We start from the raw sequence: 24,270 nt of genomic DNA on the forward strand, positions 1-24,270 counted from the left end.
GGCGGTTTTCTTAGATGTCAAGCAGGAAATCTGAAGAGTCAGGCGATCGACTAACACACTTGAGACCGAAAGCACCAGAAATACAAACAAAAGGGCCGGTGGCTCCAGCATGGGAGACGCTCTCACAGAGGAAGAGGTTCCGAGCAGCCCCTTAGCCACAGGGGTGGCGCCTCCCCTTGGCAGGGAAGCGGCGTTCCCCCCCACCACCACACGTGCTCACCGGGGAAACGGGGGTTCGCCCAGCCAGTTCCATCAGACGAAGCCTGCCCAGACACCAAGGCTGCAAAATGAAGCAAACACGTCACTCCCAAATTTTCGGCTCCCTCCTGAGAGCCGTGGACTCCCCTGCCCGTCTCCTCCATCCCTCACGGGCGCTGCTGCGTAAAGACGCCGGAGAACCAAACAGACTGCTTCAGGCGCGCACGACCTGCACTTGCGTGGACACACACTCGGCAGGTTCTGAAAAAGGCATGTGACACAGAGCCACTTCCAGCGGGTCTAGGACCCCAAGCCCTCGGGAAAATCAACGTGCCGGGGCCTGATGCCCTCGAATCTCTGCGAGACCAGGGTCTGAAGGGAGGCTTCGGGGCGAACAACCTCTAACGGATATCGCTGGAAGACATTTGAGCTTCCTGACTCCTCGACTCGGTGTCTGGCGGGCATGGCGTGGCCCTGGACTGGCCCGCCCTCGAAGCTCCTGGAGGGCAAGCCTCAGCCAAGGCTGAGCGGGACAGAAAGGCCACACTCCCCCGGTGGATGAGGCGGCACCAGGCAGGTGGCTTGGGGCATCTGAGCAGCTGGGTTAGAAGGTGCGGGGGACCCTACAAGAGGGAATGAAGTGAGGGGCCGGCCTCTGCCCCCGACACCTCCCACTCCCCAAGCCATTTTGCAGGTAGTGGGACGGGTGGCTGGAGGAGGCACTGGGGCACCGCCTACCTGCAGGGACAGTCCTTAGGGATGCACCCAAGCGTTGAAGCACCTTGACCCCTCCTGCAGGACCCAGCGCCATGCCCCTCCCTCACTCCCTCCCGCCCGAGCGCTTCCCAAGCAGCCTGGCTGGGGGCAGGGAGGCAGGGGGGTGCAGCGCTGGCCTGAGGGGGCAGGGGCATGCACAGAACAGCCAAGAACAAGACAGGGGTGCCCCAATAGCCCCAAAATGGGGCTCCCCACACCCTCAAAGCCTCTTCTGGCTCTGGCCCCTGGCCCCAGCTATACCTGCTGAACAGCCACCCCCACCCAATCCCACCGGAGCTTTTGCGGGGGGTGAGGAATACAGCTGGGATGAAACTGAAAACCCCTAGCACTACACACACAGATGCACAAAGAAAGGTGGTCGAGACCAGTGAGACCAGGGTGAGGGGACATCGGCACCTGCAGAGCTGGCTCAGGCAGCAGGACACCGTGTTCCTTCTCCAAAGAGGCCAGCAGCCCTGAGAACCAAGCACCCCCACCCGAGGGGACAGGGGTTACCCAAGGCCCCCGGCACGTGCCTCCCGAGCCCCATCTGTCCCCCCCGGAGTGGCACGGAGGCTGCTGAGGGACTCGAGGGCCCGACACACGGTCCCAGCCAGGTGAGAGAAGGGACAAGTGTGTGCACGCGGTCAGCGCACCTCTGCAATCGCCAACGTCCTTCAAGCTGCAACAGAATCCGTGCCCGCCCCACGCTGCCCCTCCCCGCCCCGCACACAGAGGAAGCCGCACACAAAATCCCCCTCGAGAAGCTGAGAAGGAGCACACAAAACGAAAGGTGGAGGGAAAACAGACCCAGGAAACTCCTGCCTCAGGAAACACCCAGTCCAAACAGCTTCCTTCGATCCAAATAAATGAGCCAAATGACTCCGCTGAGATTAGAGCTCAAAGCAGGAACACTGGGGCTCAAAGGAGAAGCACAGAGGCCGAGAAGGAGATGAACTGGGAAGGGGCAAAGGCAGGTAGAGGCGTGGGGGGCCTGGGTCGCAGGGGACACGGAGCCCACGGCCACCACAGCGCCGTGAATGGAAAACTCGAGAAACGGCCAGGGCCGGGGGCCGGCCAGGAAAGAGGAGCCCCAGACAGTGAGACAGAAGAGAGGAGCAGGGATGAGAGCTGTGGGGGCCTCACGATGACCCAGGCAGAGCCGTGCGGGACAGCAACTTGCGACACCTCCCAGCACAAGGGACAACTTGAACCAGAAACAGAAGGGCTGTCGCATCCCGGGGAAAGTCAAAGCAGGCCAACGACAGGAGACAAGGCAGAGGAGGCTCTCCCCCCACAACCCCCCCCCCCCCGCCAACAGGGACCCTCGACAGGGCAGAGCAGGCAGGAAACTGTCCCGACAGCGGACACCTGCCCTCGGCCAGCCGGGCAGAAAACCCCCAAACCCGCAAGAACCCGGGACCTCACGCAGTTTTCCGGGAGGAGAAAAGGTAACACGACAGTGGGGGCTCTGGTCCCCAACTGTCCGGGCCGTGGAACGCCGTATGAATGCTGGCGCGTGTACATGAACAAAATCAAGAGGGAAGCCGACGCAGCAAGCGGACTGCCCGCCGTGTCTCCGTGGGCTGACATCAGAGGCATGACCATAACCAGGAGAGGGACTGATACCCGTAACAAAACCACCCCAACCAGGTGGGGGGGGGGACACCCCTCTCCCCACTACCGCCAGGCGGCACAAACCGCGCGGCCCTGGGCCAAATCCCGCCCGCCGCCTGCTTTTGTACGGCCCCGAGAGCCAAGAATGTGGGGTGTTGTTTTTTCTCATCTTCAAATGGTTAGGGAAAAAAAAAACAACAAAAGAAAAATGTTTCGGGACCAGCGAAAGTCCCGTGAAATTCACATTTCGGCGTGCATAAGTGAAGTTTTATTGGCACACGGCCACGCCTACCGGCTCGCGGGTCACCAAGGTGGCGGGGCTGAGCGTGGGACAGAGGCCGCCCCACCTGCGACACTGAAAATATGACTCTCTGGCCCTTTGTGGACAAAGGTCGACTCCTCGGTTTCAAGAACAGAGAAGCAGGCACCACGGAGGAAGAGCCAGGTACACGGGGAGCCACCAGGCCGCAAGACAAGCAGGCAACACACCTTCCAAATGACTGGCGAGCGGTGCCACGCACGCAGCTTCCCGCGAACCGGTCACGGTCAGAAGCAACCCAGACTGCGTTTGTCTGTTTGCTCTCACCATGCGCACGCACGGATGTGTCCACGAGTGACACGCCACAGAAGAGACACCGTTCACGGGTACCGGCCTCCCCAGAAGCCTTCCCCGACTCTCGACGCCCTCCCGCCGCAGGGTGAGCAGCTCTGAGTGTCGCCACCACGAAGCCCGAGGCGCCAACTGCCCCCGAGGCTGGCCCTGGCCATCGGCTCCCGCGGGGACACGGGCTATGGGGCTCACGTCTGCATGCCAGGCCTACAACAGAGCCTGGCACGCGGGAAGAACTCCGTAACATCTGTTGACAACGAGGTCAGAGCAGCTCGGTGAACATGGCCACAGCCATGGCCACGCCAGGCCCGGGGCCCGGGGCCCGCATAGGGCCGAGCTGGTGGAAGGTGGCGCTGGGCCCGGGGCGTCACCCACCTTGGCCAGGCCCGCCCGGTGGGCTCCCTGGGACTCGATGTAGGCCACGTATTTGTTGAAGTCCTTAAATTCTTCCATGGTTGGGCGAAACGTCATGATTTTACAGCTCGGGTTCTGGGCCCCATGATCCTCAGACCCCATGGCTGCCGCAGAGAGGCTGTCACACCTGTGAGGGGAGGACAAGAGAGCGTGAGCGCGTCAGTGCCACCACCCGTCCGGACATGCTAAAAATACCCGCAGCCTCGGGAAGACAAAGACGGGGCCGCGCAGCTAAGCTGGGGCCAGAGAGGAGCCTGGGAGCGAACTCCATCTCTCCGCACTGGCACAAAAAACCAAAATGACTGCAACTAATTAAAAACAGAGGCGCCCTAGTTCTCCGAGCCAACGCAATACTGGGAGCCGGAGCACTAATTTCAATCCAGGGGCCCTGAGAAAGAAAAGCTTTCCTTATCGGGGACTTTTCATCTAGGTTTGCCGGCATCAGCTTCAAATCAACGCATCTACTTCGGAGCCGGATACCCACACCGACAGCAGCCCGTGTGGTGGGCTTTCCAAGGTGAGTGAGGCTGTGGGTGTGAGTGTCACCCTCAGCTGCAACCAAGCCTGGAAGTTTCTGCGTAGGAGCCGAGAGCGTGGCTGATACGCTGGGGATATCCGAAGAGAGGCTGGGGATCAGGCTCCTCTTGGTGAGGAGGCCACACACTGCAGCAGCCCCCTCCTGTTCCAGGAGGTAAGGGGACCCAGCGAGGCAGTCGGTGGCCAATCCCAAGCAGGGAGGGGCTTGGGGACAGACTCTGGGGAAAGGTCCCTTGGAAGAGGTCAGAACCCAAGTGCATACAGACCTGAGAACCGGGAAGACAATTCGCCAAACCCAACTTCCTCTCACCCTCAAGTAAGCTGGGCAAAGAGAAAGGCGGCCAGGGAGTCCTCCCGCCCTGGACGGGGGCTTCCATGTCGCCAAGTTGCCGCCGCAGCCTCCCCGAATGGCACTCCCCCTGGCAGGCACTAGAGGGCAGCATGAGCCCAGGAACGGCTGCGAAGGCCTGCAGTATCTGCCGAGTAGGTTCTGGGGGCCTCAGGCACCCCTTCCAGGCCCTGCCCTCAACTCCCCAACCCCCACCTGTGGTGAAGGGGCTGGGACCAGGGGGATAGCACTGCCAGTAAGGGCTCTTGAGGACCCTGACCTGGGGGGTCATCACTGACCTGGGCTGGGACCCCACCATGGCCCTCTGCCCCATGTACACAGCAAGTCCCAAGGCTTCTCCTTGAGGCGTGGCCACCAAGCAGGAGTGTGCATGGCACTGTGTGACAATAGCTCTGGGTGGAATCACAGGGAACCCACGTGAAAACACAGCTTAATAAAGGGAAAGGGGTTGTCAGCAAGCTCCCTCCAGGGCAGCAGGTACCACAGGACCTGGGCCACAGCCAGGCTGCCCACCCAGCAGGCTGCCCCACTGGAGCCCTGACCAGCCCCTGGGACTGACCACCACGCCATCCCAAGCCAGCCCCCTCGCCTGCAGCCGGGGCCCGGGACCTGCAGCCCCACCCAAGCCCCCAACCCACCTGCCCTCCCCCCTCCAGACCAGATGCCACCATGTGGGGCTCACTTATGGCCTCCGCGGCTGGCAACAGGACACAGCGTGTCCATCCTGGGGGAGCTCATGGCCCGGGGGGATGACCTTGACTCTGACACTCTTGGAACATCAGTGTGGACTGAGCTGGGCTGTTAGTTATGGAGGGAGCCGCAGAAGGGCGGGGTGGTGGGGAGACCTCCCTAGGCAGGGACCTCAGATGAGACACGAGACACCAGCTCGAACTCGACACCAGCTTCCTCTGCCCGAAGCCCACAGGCCACCCCACTCCCTGCCACCCCCCACCAGCCTCCCACCAGCCCACTCCCCACCCCTGTCACCCACTCCCTGCCACCCCCAACCCTGCAACTCCCACCCCGCTCCCTGCCACCCCCCAATGGCACAGTGCGGTGAGCCCCCGAAGTGACCCTGCCAACCACCCGTCTCGTGTGGGTGAGCAACTCAGCCTGTGCTGGACATGATCCCCCCTGGTCGTGGCCCCTGGTCCTAAGCCCTCAGCCTGCCGTGGACAGTGCCCAGCTTGGTTGGCAGCGGGCACATGAGCATGTACGTGACTGATGTGGGTGACTCGTCCACTCCACACAATCAGCTCGTTTTGCACAGCTCACTGAGGCCACAGGGAAAATCATGTGCCGAGGCCCCACGCAGGTAGGTGGCAGGGCCTGAGTCCCCACACCCAACAGCTCCCATCCTTGGCTTGGCCGATCCTGGCCAGCTGGCTGCTTCTGCCCCCGGGCTAGCTCACGTGTGGCCTACAGGGGACAAGCGGTGTCACCTCCGGTGGAGGCTGTCTCCGGCCCGTCCGCCACCCGGCACGGCGGGGGCGGGGGGGGGGATGGCGCAGTGTGGTACGCCCACCACCTCCCCAGGACCAGCTCGTCCCAGCCAGAGCCAGGGCAGCCCAGGGTCCTGCCCACACGAGCTCCCTCACACATCAAAAATCATGATGCAGAGAGCAGTTTCCCATCCAGGAGGTGGAAAGAGCAGATGATGAGACAGCAGGTGGGTTTTCTGCACATGCGCGCCGGCGAGACACGCTTTACTCCAACCACCGGCATCATCAACATGCAGCTCAGCGGCGGATTATGTGTGATTTTTCCTCTGCCTTATTTGTGCCTTTTGAAATGAAGGTTCTGAGTAGGTAAATACAAAGAAGAAAATTAAAATGGTTTATAATCCCAACACTCCATACCCTTGACGCATTTTATGAAGGCAGGCAAATAAAAAATCATACGTGTACATACTTAAGAAACGAAAAAGGAATCTCAGCGAACAGCAGCCCCGGGCCAAGCTCCCAGTTTATTGGGAACACGGCGGGGGCAGAGGACCAAGCGAGCGCCCCCTGAGGGAACGTGTAGGCCACTCCGGAAAGACCACCGCGCTCTTCACAGGTCAGTGGTGTGCCAAAAAGCGGGCGCATTCACAACAGGAGACTTTTAAGACAAACGGCCCAGTAAACAAGTGGGCAAAGGGCTCAAACAGACATTTCTCCAATGAAAATACACACGTGGCCAACAAGCACACAAAATGCCGATCAACACGTTTAGCCATCAGGACCACGCAAACCAAAACCGCAAGAGACGCTTCGCCCCCACCAGGATGGTTGTAATAAAAAAATAATAAAAACAAAAAAACAGACAACAACTAGTGCTGGGGAGATGTGGAGAAACGGGAACCCTGACACACGGCTGCGGGGGATGGAAAATGAGGCGGCCGCTGAGGAAAACAGTGTGGCGGCTCCTCAGAAAGTTACACCTAGAATTACCAGACGACCCAGCAATTCTACCGGTAGAAATAGGCCCAAGAGAAATGAAAACGTGTGTCCACACAAAAATGTGTGCATCCATGTTCACAGCAGCACTGTCCACAATGGCCAAAAGGTAGAAACAACCCGAGTGTCCCTCGATGGACAAACAGATGCACACGGCGTGTCCCCCACCCACGGGCACGTCCCTCAGCCTCGAACAGGAGCGAGGCGCCCACACGCACTGCCCCAGGGACAGACCCAAGCCCACGACGCTCAGGGAGGGAACCAGACACAGAAGGCTGAGGTCTGGGGTTTCTTTATGGGGTGATGGAAATATTCTGAAACTGACTGTGCCGATGGTCATGCAACTCTGTGAACACACCAGAAACCGTGGAACTGTACGCATTAAGTGGGCGAACTCCATATGTGAATTATAGCTCCGTAAGGCTGCTCACTAGCCCCCCATTAGAAAGAGGGAGAGTGGGAGGAGGACAGCAAGGAAGAAAGAGGAAGAAAGCTCTGCCCCTGAAGAAACAAGAGCGGGCTCCGCTCCACCACCGCACGCCCAGAGATGTGTGAAGACACATGGGGACGAGGGGGGGAAATCTGAACGAGGGCGGATGTTGGGTGACACTAGGAAACGGTCATTCGTGTTTAGGATGTCACTGTGTTACGCAGGGGTGTGGTCGTGATGCCCAACATGCACCTGGAAGTGCTTTGTGAAAATACACGCATGCGGGGCGCCTGGGTGGCTCAGTCGTTAAGCGGCTGCCTTCGGCTCAGGTCATTACCCCGGGGTCCTGGGATCGAGCCCTGCGTCGGGCTCCCTGCTCGGCGGGAAGCCTGCTTCTCCCTCTGCCTCTGCCTCTCTCTCTGTCTCTCATGAATAAATGAATAAAATCTTTAAAAAAATAAAAATAAAATACACACATGCGTTAAGGACAGCAAAAGCAAGCGTGGCAGACACGAACATTGCTGCTCACCAGGCCCTTCCTGTGCTGCTTCCCGTAGGGCCCTGCACCCCTGCCCTGCTGGCCCGCCGAGCTGTGGCCAGGCGCACCCTCCACCGGGGGCCCCTTTCTCTCGGTCCCCCAGGCCAGGAAGAGGAAGACGGTTCCTCTGGGGCGAAAGGTGCGCTGCTGGGGGCGGGGGAGCAAGGAGGGGATTTTACTTCTCTGGATCTGTTTCCAGTCCATGCTGACAAAATCACATGAAACTCCGCATGCTCAGCAGCTTGGACGGTGCGAAGCCGGTGTGTATGCACTCTGCACGGGTCCTCTGGCAGCCCACCCGCCTGCCCCGGGTGCTGGGGATCCTCCTCGGCTGAGCCAACACCAGGGCCGACCAAGGAACAGGAGGGCTGAAGTTTTGGAGCCAGAAGCAGCCAGGCCGGGGACTGACAAATTTAATATCGAACAGGAAGGGGGTGCAAGTCATACAGAGGTCTGGGGCGAGAGAAAATCCCAGGCAGAGGGAAGGATCTTGGCGGTGGCCGGGAAAAGGGGAGCAGACCTCGGCGAGGCACGGTGGGGGCCAGCCGGCCAAGAAGGCCACATAGCGGGGCATGTGCTGCGGTGGGTTGACCGGGAAGCCACTGGTGGTCTAGAGCAAGGACACAGATCCCACTTACATCTTGAGAAACCCCCTCTGGCTGTGGGAAACGGACTACAGGCAGGGCCGGCATCGTGGGGGCAAGACCCCGGCAGTCGCCCAAGCCCGGGTTTAACGCTTGGCTGTCGCCCTCCTGAATTTCTTCCATTTTACAATGAGGGACGTCGGGGTTTCGCTTTACCCTGGGCCCTGCAGGCTCTGCCGTCGGGCCTGGCTGCACAGGGCCAGCATGGAAGCTGGCAGACAAGGGCAGAGCTAGGGACAACAGTAGTGAGGAGGAGGGGACGGGATGCATTTCGAGGACAGAGGCAACAAAACTTGCCAAGAGCGAGGAAGGAGGAGACAAGTGCTGGGAAGAGGGAGATAAAGGGCGCGGCGGGTGGGAGAGGTTAGCTGGGACAAGACTGTGGTGAGCGGTAGAATGCCCCCCCAGATATCCACGTCCTAATCCCCAGGACCTATGACTATGCCCCCTTCCACTGCAAAAGGGACCTTGCAGGTGAGATGAATTAAGGACCCTGAGATGGGGATGATCCTGGATCCCCACAAGAGGGAGAGAGGAGAGATGCGATGCGGGCACAGAGGCTGGATGGATCCGAGGAAGGGGCCCCAAGCCAGGGAGAACAGGCAGTCCTCTGAAGCTGAAAAAAATCACGAAAATCAGTTTTGCCCGGAAATCTGCAGAAGGAGCCACCCTGCCAGTGCCTTGATTTTAGCCTGCAGGACTCACCCACACTCGTGGCCTCCCAGAAGCGGAAGAGAATAAAGTCACCAGGTTCATGGCCATTGGTTACAGCAGCCAAGGAAGCTCGCGCGAGTTCAGGTGAGTGTGTTTCTGAAAAGCTCTTCGGGATCGCCATGCCAGCCCCGTGAGACTCCCTGGGCTGTGAGAGCCAAGGCCCCCTCACACGACGGGGACCCTGGCGTCCTCATCTCCTCACCTGTTCAATCTGAGTATCGCTCAGCTTCCAGCCACATGCTCAGCATGCAGGAGGCGCAGGCCTGGGCCAGGCCCCACCACCTGTGCAGAGACTGGCCAGCATCCTGAAGACAGAGCCAGCTGGGTGTCCACCGGGTGTATCCTCCAACAGGAAGGGCGGCCTCTTGGTGGGCTCCCCGGCTACGACTCCCCTGACCCAACCCACAAAACCTCGAACAGGAGAAGCAAGCATCCCTATCTCTGCTCCTCATTTTGAGGCTACGAGCACGTATCCGCATGTGCCAACAACAAGTACACACTCCAAAGGGGTAGACTGCACACATGTGAATTACTTCTCAATATAGCTCTTACTTTTTTAAGGTCACTTTTTCCTGCCCTGAATGCCCTCCCAGCCCCCGGTGGTCCATCACCTGAGACCAACGATCACAGTGCGCGGAGGCAGTGCCCCGCTGTCCCTGGCAGCTCCGCCCCACCCCCCGAAGAGGAACAAGAGCATTGTCAGCCCAGGGATGTGTCCCAAGAGCAGAGATTCTGGGCCGGGCTGAGTGGGGCTACCTGCTGGAGTCTGGGCCGTTCTCTGGGTCACGGTCACCTGGGCCCAGGGAAGCCCTCCTGGGCTGCTGAACTACACTGGCATCTGACCCGGGACAGTCTTCAAATGTAGGGACTCATGAGCTGGGGACGGGACACTCTGGCAACCCTGAGGAGTCCTCCAACACCACGGGCACCACACTGCCTGGCTGGGTGGCGGTCCTTCCCAACACCGCCCCCCCCAACCGCTGCCACCTCCTCGGGAGCAGAAGGCTCTCCCCATATCTAGACTCCAACCCTGGGGCAGAGGCCCCCCCCAGATCCTGACAGTGGGGGTGCACTGAGTCGCAAGAGCCACCCCAGGGAGTGGGTGAGAAACGCCTGAGGGATGGGCCTCCCACTGCCAGGGGACAGCCCCTCGGCCAGCGCACACTCTGTCCGTCTCTATGGGAGCCAGAATCAGAGATGAGAGGACTGCCCCTGCCCGGGAGTCAGCCTGGTTTTCTGACTGATGAGCTCAGAGACTGACCCCATGGGATTATGAGGCCCAATGGCAGACATCTTCCAGAAACTGAATGAGCGGGACCTGCATCTTTGAGGTTTTGACATTCAGTATGCTGGAAAGTACGTCCTCTGAGCAAATGGAACCTTACAAGGAAGCATAACCTTGAGAAACATTTAACTACATTTGACTTGAAAAGTATTAGGGGCTCCATGCCACAAGGTCTGAAAGTTCCCTGGGGACCGCAGTCCTTCTCGGTGAGGCCCATCCCCTGCCCCAAGGGGGCATCTCTCCCCTAGCGCTCTATCCCGGGCCCTCACCTCCACCTGCCCGCACTAGTCCCCGTGCCAGGCGGTCTGGCCATCGGATGAAGCTCACACCTCCCAGCCCAGCCTTGAGCTCCGGGCTCCCACCTCCGTACGGCTTCTGCCAACAAAGCCCAGCTCCCAGTAGGGGTTGGCGGCAGAGGGGCCCCCGAGCAGGAGCAGGGCCCAGGAGGAGCCTGTATTCCTTCACCAGGGATCAAGACAGAACCTCCTACGGAGCTAACACAAGGGCCCCCTCCAACCCCCATCGCCCCGCCCCCCACGTGGGCCGTGTCCCACGAGTAGCTCTGCGTGTGGTCTGTGCGCAGCAAGGAAGACAGTACAACGTCCTCCATGTCCTCCTCCAACTATGCCCCAGGTTCTCTACACCATCCCTGGCCTCGTGGAGCCCACACGGCAGGGGGGCAACCACCTGCCAACCCCGGGGTCACAGAACCCTCGCCCTGTGGCCCGTGGCACTACAGCTCGGGGAGCTTTCTGTGTGGCCTTCCGAGCAGCAGGAGAAACGGGCCAGTGGGAGCAGGGGCCCAGAAGGACAGCTCACGGGGGCAGGCAGTGGGCAGAAGTACCAGGCGCAGCCCAGAGAGGGTGCCAGACTTGCTCCCACCGTACTGGCCAGCCTGAAATGGTCACAGAGACAGAAGGGGACACAGCAGGCAGAGCACCTCCCAGGGACAGGAAGGCAGGAGGCCAGGGCCAAGTACGAAGTGCAAGGTCAAGAGCCATGAGGAAGGCGGTGTGGCTGGACCAGGTTCTCGTGCACTGAAGAGGTGGGGAGCCACGAGCAGCAGACCGAAAACTAGCCTAACGTTTATCTGAGAGACATACAAAGTCCAAAAAGCCCAAAGGAAGAATCACCCATAACCCTATGCATTCATTTCTATGGTTGCGGTAACAAAGCACCATAAACCTAATGGATTAAAACATTGTAACTTTATTATCTTATCCTTTTGGAGGCCAGAAGTCTGTCCTGGATCGCACGTGGGCTGAGTTCTTTCTGGAGCTTCCCTCCCTTTTCCCGCTTCCAAAGGGGCCGCATCCCTGGCCCGCAGCCCCTCCGCCATCCTCACGGCCCTCAGCATGGGGTCTGCCCATCTCTCAGACTCTGACCCTCTGCCTTGCTCTCGTAATGACCCTTGTGTTGACACTGGGGCCCCAGATGATCCAGTAACATCTCCCATCTCGGGGGCCTTCACAAAATTCCAGATGCCAAGACCCTTTTACCAGGCGAGGGAATATAGTCACATGCTCCCGGGAGTGGGGTGCGGGCACTCTCGGGGAGCACTGTTCAGTCTGCAGCAAGTGCCATGTGAAAAATCCATCATGCAAAGAAAGAAGGAACAGTCATCACATCCCTCCAACCCGGAGACTGCTGCTGCGTGGCACATCTCAGGGAGACGAGCGCATCTGCCCACGCTCACTCAGACATTAGCACTTTCTAGAAAATTGGAAACGGGACGGAGCTATAAACGGGGGTCCACAACCCCTGCTCTCCCCACAGTCTAAACAGACACGGACGATGTCCCAGGCCACGGAGCGGGAAGAGCAGCCCCCCTCGGGTCGCAGTGTTAGATCCGCAGGGGGCAGCCAGATGCGGGGGCCGCGTCAACAGAAGCTGTATCTGGACATGAGACCCCCACAAACAACCTCGCCCTGCAACTTCACGTCGGCGCTGGCGGGCCTGGGCACGGCGGGGGCTATCCAGGGCCCTCGCCCACGGCTGGGGGAACGGGACATGGGACGGCTGCTGTGGAAGCAGGGTGGCAGTAACTCAGAAGGTGAAGCACAAAAGGACCCCATGACCCAGCAGTTCCACGCAAGGCATCCCCCCAAGAAAAGCAAAACATATGTCCGCACAGAAACTTGTACACGAATGTTCACAGCAGCATCGTTTGTAATACCCCAGAAGTGGAAAGAACCTAAGAGTCCACTGACGGATGAACGGCTAAACACAGTGCATCCCTCCACGCGCTGCCCCAGGGACAGACTCTGAGCCCACGACACTCAGGGAGGGAACCAGACACAGAAGCCACACGGTGTGTGTGAGTCCAGCGTGTGACACGTCCAGAAGAGGCTCATCCGTGGACGGGAAGGGGGCCCGCGGGGGCCGGGGAGTGACTGCTTAATGTACATTACATTACAAGATGGGTTTCTTCTCAGGGTGATAAAATACTCTGGAATTAGGTGGTGGTGACGGTTGCATATCTGTGCAAATATACTAAAAATCACTGAATTGTACACTTTAAAGGGTGACTATTACAGCATATGAATTCTGTCTGCATAAAAATGAATTTTTTTACAAAGTCCGCAGCAGCCTACTGGAGACCTGCCAGGCCACAGTGAACCAGTCTGGTTTGTCTCAAGGACTCTGATCTCCTTGAACGCCCCAGGCCTTCTGGAGAAGGAGCCAGTAGTTTCATTCACATCTCCGCCCTCGCCAGAGAACCTTCCCACCCCTTCCAGCTGTGGCGCTCAGTTTCTTTAGCTGTAAAATGGACTGATCGAGGGAGAGGACAGGTCAGGATGACTGCAGCAAGGGACCGCTAAAGGTTAATCTAGCCGCATGGGGGCAAGCTACGCACACAGAACACGTCACATTGATCACATTGGGTACAAAGACAACAGCCAAGCTTTAGTGATCTGGTTGCCTTACAACAAAGCACAAGCTTTAAGGGTAAAGGCAATCAATGTCTGAAGAGACACAGAACAGACCATTTCCAAACCATCCAGCCCTAGCGAGCAACAAATGAACCTAGGTCAAGGGCAGTCCACCTTTTCTGTACAGGACCACACAGTAAATACTCTCGCCTTGGCAAGTCACATAGTCTCTGTCACAACTGCTCGTTAGATTCTATCACTGTGAGGAGAAAGCTGACAGAGATGACATGTCAATGAATGCTGTGTGCTAATAAAACTTTACTTACAAAAACAGGCAGTGGGCCGGATTGGTCTGCAGACCACAGCTTGCTGACCCCAGAACCAGATGCCCGAAGTCTACCCTTCAAGAGTCAAAACCTTTACTTCACCCCTCCTAAAGGGGCACCTGAGTTCCACTGTCCATCTCCCTGAGTTCCTAAATCATGGCGGAACAGAGAAGGCCACAATCCAGCCCATGCTTGGCCCAATTAGCCTTGAGGCCTTGGAGCTCAACACTGAACACGATTCTCAGGCTACCAGGAGCAGCCAGTGTGAAATGGCCAGGGAGCACACAGGACTGTTCATCCCACACTGACCAACCCTTCACGCAGGTCACCGCCCCTCCCAACCCCTGCTCCGTGGATATGAGCCAGGAGATGATTAGGTTGTACCCTCTCTTCTTTTTTTTTTTTTAAGATTTTATTTATTTATTTGAGAGAGAGAGAATGAGAGAGCACATGAGATGCGCCCTGTACCCTCTCTTCTTATGAGCCATAGCCTTGGACCACCATCAGAGGCCACTTCTTTAAAACCCTCTGTCCCCCCTTTATTAGAAAAGTACAGGAGCGGGGCACCTGGGTGGCTCAGTTGGTTAAGCAACTGCCTTTGGCTCAGGTCATGATCCTGGAGTCCTGGGATCGAGTCCCGCATCGGGCTCCCTGCTGAGCAGGGAGTCTGCTTCTCCCTCTGACCCTCCCCTCTCTCATGTGCGCACTCTCTCTCACTCATTCTCTCTCTCTCAAATAAATAAAATCTTAAAAAAAAAAACAAAAAACCCTCTGTCCCCCCTTTATTAGAAAAGTACAGGAGTGAGGCGCCTGGGTGGCTCAGTCCATTAAGTGTCTGCCTTCTGTCCTGGGATGGAGTCCCTCATCGGGTCCCCTGCTTCTCCCTCCGCCTGCCACTGCCCCCTGCTTGTGTGTGCGCGCCCACTCTCTCTCTCTGACAAATAGATAAAATCTTAAAAAAAAAAAAAAGTACAGGAGGAAGTGGACAGCCATAAAACCCAGAACAGCTGGGCAACGGGATTCTTTTAAAGGTATTTTAAAAATAATTCTCCATTCTTAAAGATCCCCGCCACCACTCCACTGTGACTGGTCATCATTTCCTATAGGACATGGGATGGGGGGAATATGCCCCTCGATGAGCCCAGAAGCACTGTCACACCTGACCCACACGACACAGATGGGGCAGCTCAAGCCGGGCGAGCCCAGCATCCCCCAAAATGCACAACGTGAAGCGTAGCCCTTTTTTTAAGATTTTTTTTTTAAGGGTCAGAGGGAGAAGCAGACTCCCTGCTCAGACGCTGAAGGACCAGGGCACAAACGTAAGCGCATGGACTAGAGAAGAAACAGCCCGCAGAACAAACCCCAGAGGGTGTTCTAGGCTCCTTGGCCTGGACCCTGGACACCCCTAAACTCAGGACCAAACAGGAGCCACCTTCTCCCACCGGGGTGCGTGCAAGCCTGGGAGGGGCTGTGGCCTGCGGCAGCGCCTTGCTCTCCCGCGGCCACCTGGGCACTTACTTTGAAGACCCAGTTGTAGCCACGGCCGTGATGAGAGGTGCCCCGGTAACTGGCAGGGGTTTCTATGAGGTCCCGGCAATGGTGATGGTTCCTAAAATGCACAAAATAAAAGCGCGATTAACTAAATTGATTGCACGCTTAAACCTTAAGTCCAGATTCTATTCCGAACAGCTGCGCGTAGCCCAAGGACGCTTGCCTTCATCCAGACATTTCCAATTCCTTGCCAATTTGCAAGAACACTAAAATCCATAGCTATAAGCACTTTCCCCATTAAAGTCCTCCTGTGACTACCCATTTTAAGCTCAGCTCCTAAAAATCAGTAGTGGAGGAAGTGAGAGGCTCCATGAAACAATCAAATTAAGCCAAAGAAGCTTCTGGAAACCTTAAGGTATGGGCAGCTACTGAGAGGTTCATGAGAAGTTCCACCTCCTCCAAACCCCAACAGCCAGAAAGGCACACCTCCAAGGAGGAAAGTCCCAGGGACAACACCATGGCCCAGTGGCCACTGCCCACGCCCCCAGCAAGCAAGGAGCACAGGGAGAGAACATGGCAGGGGCTGTACAGAACCAAGACCCCACGGAGGGCAGGGTCCCAACCACTGACTTTACAGTTGGGCACAGAGACCCCCAGTACTTGCTGAATGGATGCAGGACAAGACTCCGGACTTTGGGTGTAGCCCCAGGACCTTTGATGATCCAGGCCATGGCCACTACCTTGGCTCTTCCACCCTCCCTGCCCCCACCCCTCCAGACACCTCAGCTCCTGCTAGCACAAGATCTCCCGGATCCCCAGCCCCACCCCCACCTCTGTGCCTTCATATGCCTGCCATCCAAGACTCCAGTGTCCCCTACGGCCTGTCCCCCTGGGCAGGGCAGCTCGCCCCAGGGGGCAGTGGCTTTGTTAAATGCAGTTCCGCACACTTTCTCCACATAACACAAGCTTCACCAACACCCCTCACGGTGCGCAAGGTAGGCTGGAATTCTCTCTTATTTTTCTCTGGTTTTTAAAATTCCCGGGCATGACCCCATTAAACAGATCTCACTGTCTTTTAACGGGTCAGGCCCAGGGTTGAACGACACCAGCGAGCTGTGAGATTGCTGGACCTCGGGCTGCACACATTTTCTGGGCGAGGTAAACTGCTGGCGGCTCTCCCGGGGGCCTCTCCCACCTGTGCGGCTGAAGCCTTCCCCGCTGCCCAGCCCCACCAGCCCCTGCCGTCGGCAAGGCTCGAGTCTGAGAATCCGATGACTCTGGAACCCCTCCAGGAAGCTGTGGCTGGCAGAACCACAGCCCCCAAGACGTCCAGGTCCTAATCCCTGTGATCTGTGGCCACGCTCCCTTCCACAGCAAAAGGGACTCTGCTGGGTGGGGGTGCGGGGGGCGGGGATTAAGTGAAGGGCCCTGAGATGGGAAGAGGATCCCGGATTATCTGGTGGGCCCAGTGTCCTCCCAAGAGTGGAGCAGGAGGGTCAGAGTCAGAGAAAGAGACATGACAACACCAGCAGAGGTCCCACGGACACACCAACACCATGCAGATGGAGGAAGGGGCCATTAGGTGGGGAATGTGGCGCCTCCAGGAGCCGGAAAGGCAAAGAACAAAGAACGGATCCTGCCCGGAGCCTCCAGGAGGAGCCAGCCCTGCCCACACCCTGACGGTAGCCCAGTGAGACCCAGGTCGGGCTTCTGGCCTCCAGATCCAAGATCATCAGTGTGCGCTGTTTTAAGTCAGTAAGTCTGCAGTTCGTTGTTACAACAGCACAGGGAGACTAACACAGCAGCTTCGAGGTGCAAGTGTGTTTCCCAGATTTCAGGAGAGCTGAGGGATCTTTCCACCTCCACGGATGGTGCAGGCTCCAGGCTGCGAACTGAACTGCCGGCCTCCACCTTTCGCTCCTGTGTTGATGGGATCACGTGCCTCCCTCATCACTGGGAACTGTCCCTGTGCGGGCCTCACCCACCAGCACATGGTCTGAAACACAAGACCACTAGGGCCTGTGGTTCTCAGCTGGACATACCTCCATCTGCTGCTACCCACGGCTGCCGGGCCACCAATGTCGTGGGTTCTTCTGCCCTCGCCAAGAGCACTGACCCCCATGCTGAGAGGCTGGAAGCTCTGGGGCTGGGATCAGGCCCCAATTCCCAGGCCACAGCCCGAAGTGAGGCCTCCACCCACCCTGACCCATGTCCACAGTGGACAAGGGGCGCGGCTCACCTACCTCCACGGCTCCTTCAGGGGCTGCGGGCCCTCCACGGCTGGCCGGCAGCCACCCTGGGGGCTCTGGGATGCCAGGGCCTGGCCTCAGACACAACCACAGGCCCACTGGGCACAAGGCAGTCTGGGGCTGAGGGATCAGAGGGCCCTGAAGTGTGGGCCGGGCACGGTGACTTCCTCCCAAATAGAACAGCATGGAAACTAGAAGAGTGACTTTGCAGTGGAGACACCTGACTGCCCACCTCAGCCAGGGGACTGAGGCCAACGTCTGCAGTGACGTCAGGAGAAGGGCACTTGACTCAGGGGTCTTCCTCCCAAAACCCATCCCTCCCCCGTCTTACCATGAGAAAAACCCCAGACAAATCCAAGGAAGGGGCTTCTTACAAAAACCCCTTCTCCATGCTCCACGCCACTGTCAAGGGGCATCAAACACCAGGGAAGTCTGAGAAACTGTCCCAGCCCAGAAGAGCCCAAGGAGACGTGATGACCCCGTGTCACATGGGAGCCTGGGATGGAAAAGGGACATTGGGGGAAACTGAGGAAATCAGAATAAACTGTGGACTTTGCTTACTGAGAAGGTATCAACACTGTCCATTAACTGCAACAGGGTCCCAGCCTGACAGAACAGCCCAGTGGGGAATCGGGGGGGGGGGGGACACTCTCAATTTCTCTGCAAATTCCAAAATGGTTTTTTAAAAAATAAAGTCTCAGTAACGTTTAAAAAGAAAACAAAACAAAAAGGCCCAGGCAGGCTGGGTTTGATGCCTCCCGCTGCCCAGGCTGGCCCAGCCCAGCCGCTGACCTCACTGTGGGTCCTGGGAAATCTGGGGCGCTAAGAATAGAACTCGGGAGGGGAGTCCGGTTGCAGCAAGGTAAGAGCCTCCAGTGACGACCTGAGACATCAGACATCAATGCCCTTAAAAGGCACAGTCTGACCATTTTCTCTCTTAAAAAGGCACAATCTGACCATTAGAAGATGTAGTTATTCCAATGTGCCCACCGTGAGTAGGCAGACGCCGAAGCAGCGTACAAAGTGGCCTCTGCAAAGGGCAGGCAGGTGGGGCCAGGAAGCAGCAGGAGCAGGAAACAGGGAAAGAGCCAGCTGTACCTAAAGGCCAAGGCGTTGGGAACTGCCACCAGCTGGTGGCATGTCTGGGGACCCCACGGGCTTGGCCTCCCCACCCTGGCTGAGGTACCCGAGGCCCTTGGTCCTATCAGCTCTCAGCTGCCCAGGACGGACCCTCAGGGTGGGTTCGGAGGGCTGGCCCATACCAGACCACACTGCCCACTCTTGCCCTGGAGCTGCGTCTAGGGTTTTGAGAGGCTGAGCAGGCAGTCTCTGGGCCAGACAGGAAAGGAGTCCTCACCTACTCCCTCAGCCACCTGACCCAGAAGGGCTTACTGTCCAACTGGGCCCGCTCTTCCACAGCCATGAGCCCCAAGGGGCCCTCAAACGGGGCCTGGCATCCCCTGCTGTCCACCCAAGCCTGCAAGGGCTGTGCATGCCCCTCACAGGGCAGGGAAGCATCCCAAGTCTCAGAAGGACCACTGACCCGAACACTCTACCATCAGGTAAGTATGAACCAACTCATGGGTTTTTGAAAAACATATATATACAGATAGACAGACACAAAAATAAACACAGACAGGCATGCAGGCATGGGTTAGGATTCACATTTCTAAGCTCTGTCTACTGACAGAAGAAGCCACAACGCCCCCTAGCACTGCGCACACCCAGCACCCAGATCATGGTTCAAATATCGTTCTCCAACCTAAGGAACTCCTTGGTCCCCACTCTCCTCCTTGGAGAAGTGGTCTACTTCAGGGTTGGGGCGGGGAATATACCAGGTGAGCCTGAGCATCTCATGGGAGCAGGAAGGAAGGCAACCCTCCCCAGGGGATGAGGTCATGAAGGAAGGACACAGGACCCCAAAGAAGGCATGCCCAATGACCAAAGCAAGGACAATTCGGGCAACAGAATAGTGATTGTACTGGACTATAACCCACAGGATAAAATAAATCGCGTAAGTCTTCGCCGATGCAAAATTAAAAACGTACCACAAACGAGGGAGAAGGGACCGCCCTTTTCTACAAAGGAATTCTAATTCGAACATGGAGAAGCAGTGAAGGTGATACAAAGTCACTATGTGAATATCACAGTAACAACTATGGCAGGGAGGATCCACAGACAGGCGCTGCAACGGACAGGCAAAAGTTTGAGAGGAAACAAGGTATTTGCACAGTCCCCAAAGGGAAAATTAGTAACTTTCCAGTGGAGACTCCTGGCATGGGATCCAGGGTGACATCACCAGCAAAGAGACACACCAACATCCTGCACGGAGAAGGCCGCCTGCCCCAAACCGCGTAACCTTCATCTAATCCCAAGAAAACACCGGACAAAGCCAAGTGGAGGGACATTCCACAAAATCCCTGACCAGTGCTCTCCAAAAGTGTCGAGATCACAATAGATCAGGAGAGAATGAGAAACAGTCCCAGGCCAGAGGAGCCGGAGGAGATTTGACAACTAAATGCATTACAGGGTCCCGGACGGGGCTCTGGGGCAGAAATGGGACATGCGTGTGACAAGTAGGGGAATCTGAAGAAAGGCTAAATACCATTCCTCCATGCTCCTTGCTTACTTTGGGTCATTCTTCTCCAGTTATGTTAGATGCTAACATTAGGGAGGTGGCTGAAAAGTACCCAAGAACTCTCTGTACTGTCTTTGTAACATTTCAGTAAGTCTAAAATTATTTCAAAATAAAAACTCAAAAAAAAAAAAAAAAAACCACCTTTACCTCTGTCCTCTGAAGCTCACTGCACAGCAGGTTTTAGCTGGAAGAGGAGAGTGGCTGTAAAAAGATCCAAACTGATAAGAAAAGAAAAAGCAAGCTGACACCACACTACCATCCAGTTTCAGGACCTGATAAAGACCCAACCTGCCGAACACATATTTCAGATCCTTCCTGTTTGAAAGAGATGAAAAAGCGACATGTTTCATCAATCTTTGCATATTGGCGAAAGAGCCTCTTATTTACAAGTATCTCACCAAATCCCCCATATCCTCACGGATGCTGAAATGCCACTGTAGAAGTCATGAGGGCTCAGCTAGGGAAGTGGCGGGCATCCAGGCTGTCTTGCTCCCAACTAAGAAGGGTCTGGTCTCATTACATGGAAATGTAAGAACCACATCATTTTCCTTAACTCTCACCCCCGAGACCAGATATAACTCAGGGTGACAAAACCATAGTAAACAAGACAGTGTGGTAGCGGCATAAAGATGGACATAGAGGGGCGCCTGGGTGGCTCAGGTGGTTAAGCGACTGCCTTCGGCTCGGGTCGTGATCCTGGAGTCCCGGGATCGAGTCCCGCATGGGGCTCCCTGCTCGGCGGGGGGTCTGCTTCCCCCCTCTGCCCTCTTCCCTCTCGTGCTCTCTGTCTCTCATTCTCTCTCTCTCTCAAATAAATAAATAAAATCTTAAAAAAAAAAAAAAAAGATGGACATAGAAATTAGCGCAAGAGGGGCGCCTGGGTGGCTCAGTCGTTAAGCGTCTGCCTTCGGCTCAGGTCACGATCCCAGGGTCCTGGGATCGAGCCCCGCATCGGGCTCCCTGCTCCGTGGGAAGCCTGCTTCTCCCTCTCCCACTCCCCCTGCTTGTGTTCCTGCTCTCGCTGTGTCTCTCTCTGTCAAATAAATAAATAAAAGTCTTAAAAAAAAAAAAAAGAAATTAGTGCAAGAGAGTTGACAGTCCAGAAATAAACCCGCACTTGTGAAGCCAAGTGATTTTCAAGGAGGCTGCCACAACCATTCAACGGGGAAAGAACGGTTTTTTCAACAACTGGATGCCTACATGAGAAAGAATGAAGCCGGACCCCCTACCTCACACCACCTGCAGACTTAACTCAAAAGGATCACATATCTAAACATAGGAGCGAAAACTATACAACTCTCAGAGAAGAAAATACATGAATTACATCTCTGTGACTGTGGGTGAGGCAATGGTTTGTAGATGCCAGAGCAACGGCACAAGCAACAAAAGAGAAAACAGGCAAGTCAGACTTTGTGCTTCAAAGGCAAAATCAAGAAAGGGAAGACAGCCCACGGGATGGGCGAAGGTATCCGCAGATCTATATCGCATCAGGGATTTGTATCCAGGATATTTGAAGAACTCTTAAGGATCAACAACAGAAAGACAGCCTAACCTGCAAATAGATGAAAGATCTCAACGGACATTTCTCCAAAGAAGATAAACATCCAAGCAGCACATGAGAAGATGCTTAACATCACAGCAACAGAGCAAGGAAGAAAAACAAAAAAGAGACCAAAACTCCAGAGAAAGTGATGACAGGGCAGTTGGGGCCTGTTACCGAGGCGGCAGAGCCTTATCGTTGTGAGGATTACACTTTTCACAGCATGTCCTTCTACGTTCTCTCGGGCTTTCTCCCTGGAAAGCGCCGGGGCAACAGGGCAATAATTTGGGAAAAGACAGTCGGACCCGTACCTCACACCATCAGCAGGAATGAACTCCAAATGGATGAGGGGTCTGCTTGGAAAGCATGTGACCATATGAGTACTGGAAAAAAACATGGTGAGTTCCCCTCCAACTCAGCATACAAAAAGGCTTTCCAACTAGCACTCCAAATCCAGAGGCAATAATAAAAGATAGATCCATAAACTTGACTCTATCACAAATTATCTTAAAACACACACACTCCTTCAGGGCAAAAAAACTAAAAACAAACAAAAAAACAAACCACCATTAAAAAACCAAGTTGCAGGGGCACATGGGTGGCTCAGTTGGTTAAGCATCTGACTCTGGATTTCGGCTCAGGTCATGATCGCAGGGTTGTGAGATTAAGCCCAGCGTCGGGCTCTGCACTCAGTGGGGAGTCTGCTTGAAATTCTCTCTCCCTCTCCCTCTGGCCCTCCCTCTGCTTGTGCTCTCTCTCTTTCAATCGCTCTCTCTAAAATAAATAAATCTTTTTTAAAAAGAGTCAAAATAAAACTGGGAAGCTCATAGCAAGTATTTACAAACATACCACAAAGGGCTCATCTCCCTAATGTATGCTGAAGTTTTAAAAGTTGGGAGGATGGTGGGTGCCTGGGTGGCTCAGTCGGTTAAGTGTCTGCCTTCGGCTCAGGTCATGATCTCAGGGTCCTGGGATCAAGCCCCGCAACGGGCTCCCTGCTCAGCAGGGAGCCTGCTTCTCCCTTTCCCTCTGCTGCTCCCCCTGCTTCTGCTCTCTGTCAAATAAATAAAGTCTTTTAAATAAAATTAAATAAATAAATAAATAAATAAATAAATAAATAAATAAATAAAAGTTGGGGGTGGTGGTGAGTAAATCCAATTGAAAAAGATGAACAGGCAGTTCAAAGAAAAGATACAAAAATGGCCCTTGACATATTAAATACTGTTCGGCCTCACTCATCATTCCAGAAATGCTAATTAAAACCACACTGAGACCCCCACTTCTCACACCTCTCAGACTGGCAGATAATTTTAAAGAGAACAGCACATCCTGCTGGTGAGGCTATGGGGACCAGACCTGTCATCCCACAGGGCCAACAGGCATAAACCCATACCACCCTCTGGAAGGGGACTGGGCAGAAGCTGACAAAACACATTTACACTTAACTTTTGACCCAGCAATCTCACTGCTAGAAATCCACCCTGAAGATACTCTTCCACGAATACAAAAATACCTCATAGACAAGGGCATTAGCTGCAGCACCATTTACATCTGCAAGACACTGGAAACAACCTAAATGCCCACACACAGCAGAGGCTGAATTAACTGTGCCCAAGCAGACACCGTGCAGAAGAGGACATCTCCACGGCCAGGTGAGGTGGTTTCCAGGATGTGTCCTTCAGTGAAAAGAGTAAAGTTCACGAGCGATCCCCACGATGCCACCCTTCATGTGAAAAAAGTGGAGATAAAAAAGCGTAAGCCAGGATAAGCCAGCAACTAGTGAGATCATTCCCTGCAGGGAGGAGTGAGGACACTTCTCTCCAGATGCCTCTGTGCACTTGGACTTGGAACCATGCTAATGTCCCACCTACTGAATGAATGAATGAAATCAATGAGAATTGAGGGGGCGGGGGGTATTCTACAACAAATACAGAACAGAGACAACTAAAGCAAACCATATTTCAGGTAATACTATAACCACTCAGTGTAAACTCATGGGCACCACTGCATATACGTGGATGACCGGAAGCAGAAACATCTGAGCATGTGTGTGTGGGGGTGATGTATACACACATGCACACAAACGCTAGATATATGCACATGTGTGTTTACTCCCAGCCCAGGCCAATAAGAGGGCCTAGAAGCAAAGACACCCCAGTGGCAATGAGCACAGTGAACACCCAGATCTTGGTTTCTAAATGCCATTGTCCACAAGAAGAACCAAGGCTCCCTGGAGAAGTGGTCAACCCCAGAGCACGGGGCAGGAAGAGTACGCGATAGGCCGGGGACACTCACTGTGTCCGGAAGTTAGGAAGCACCCAGGGAATGGTGAGGACATGCTGAAAGACACATGGAGCCAGCGTGATGGGGCTCTCCCTCTGGATAAATTTGGGACCACTGGAGCAACCAAACACATGATGCTAGCGATGGATTATAACCTACTGAGTCACGTAAGAATCCACGAGTCCACATGGATATAAATAAACAAATGGGGAAGAGAAGACAGCTAGCTGGTTCTTACAGCAGAAAGCCAATTAACAAATGCAAAAGGAGGGGATTCTGGGTGGCTCAGTCGCTGAGCGTCTGCCTTCGGCTCAGCTCATGATCCTGGAGTCCCAGGATC

General features: G+C 55.7%; 1 protein-coding gene across 8 annotated transcripts in view; it reads right to left on the bottom strand.

Annotated features, from left to right (window-relative positions):
- The window catches only part of KDM4B (lysine demethylase 4B), a 135,055-nt gene that overhangs the window by 86,147 nt on the left and 24,638 nt on the right, over positions 1–24,270 (bottom strand). For 4 of the 8 annotated variants that reach the window (XM_045863262.2, XM_045863260.2, XM_045863259.2 and 1 more), the window contains 3 exons: positions 15,248–15,338; positions 3,557–3,722; positions 221–280 (listed from right to left, as the gene is read on the bottom strand). In XM_045863262.2, the coding sequence (XP_045719218.1) occupies positions 221–280; positions 3,557–3,697 (201 nt within the window). In that variant the 5' untranslated portion in view covers positions 3,698–3,722; positions 15,248–15,338. The remainder of the gene's footprint in view (positions 1–220; positions 281–3,556; positions 3,723–15,247; positions 15,339–24,270) is intronic. The other 4 variants (XM_045863263.2, XM_045863261.2, XM_054505023.2 and 1 more) reach the window with 3 other exon arrangements.

This window comes from Mirounga angustirostris, unplaced genomic scaffold, assembly GCF_029215605.1.
Source record: "Mirounga angustirostris isolate CCGP_5_RB_7025 unplaced genomic scaffold, mMirAng1.0.hap1 SCAF_1, whole genome shotgun sequence".
Taxonomy (NCBI): domain Eukaryota; kingdom Metazoa; phylum Chordata; class Mammalia; order Carnivora; family Phocidae; genus Mirounga; species Mirounga angustirostris.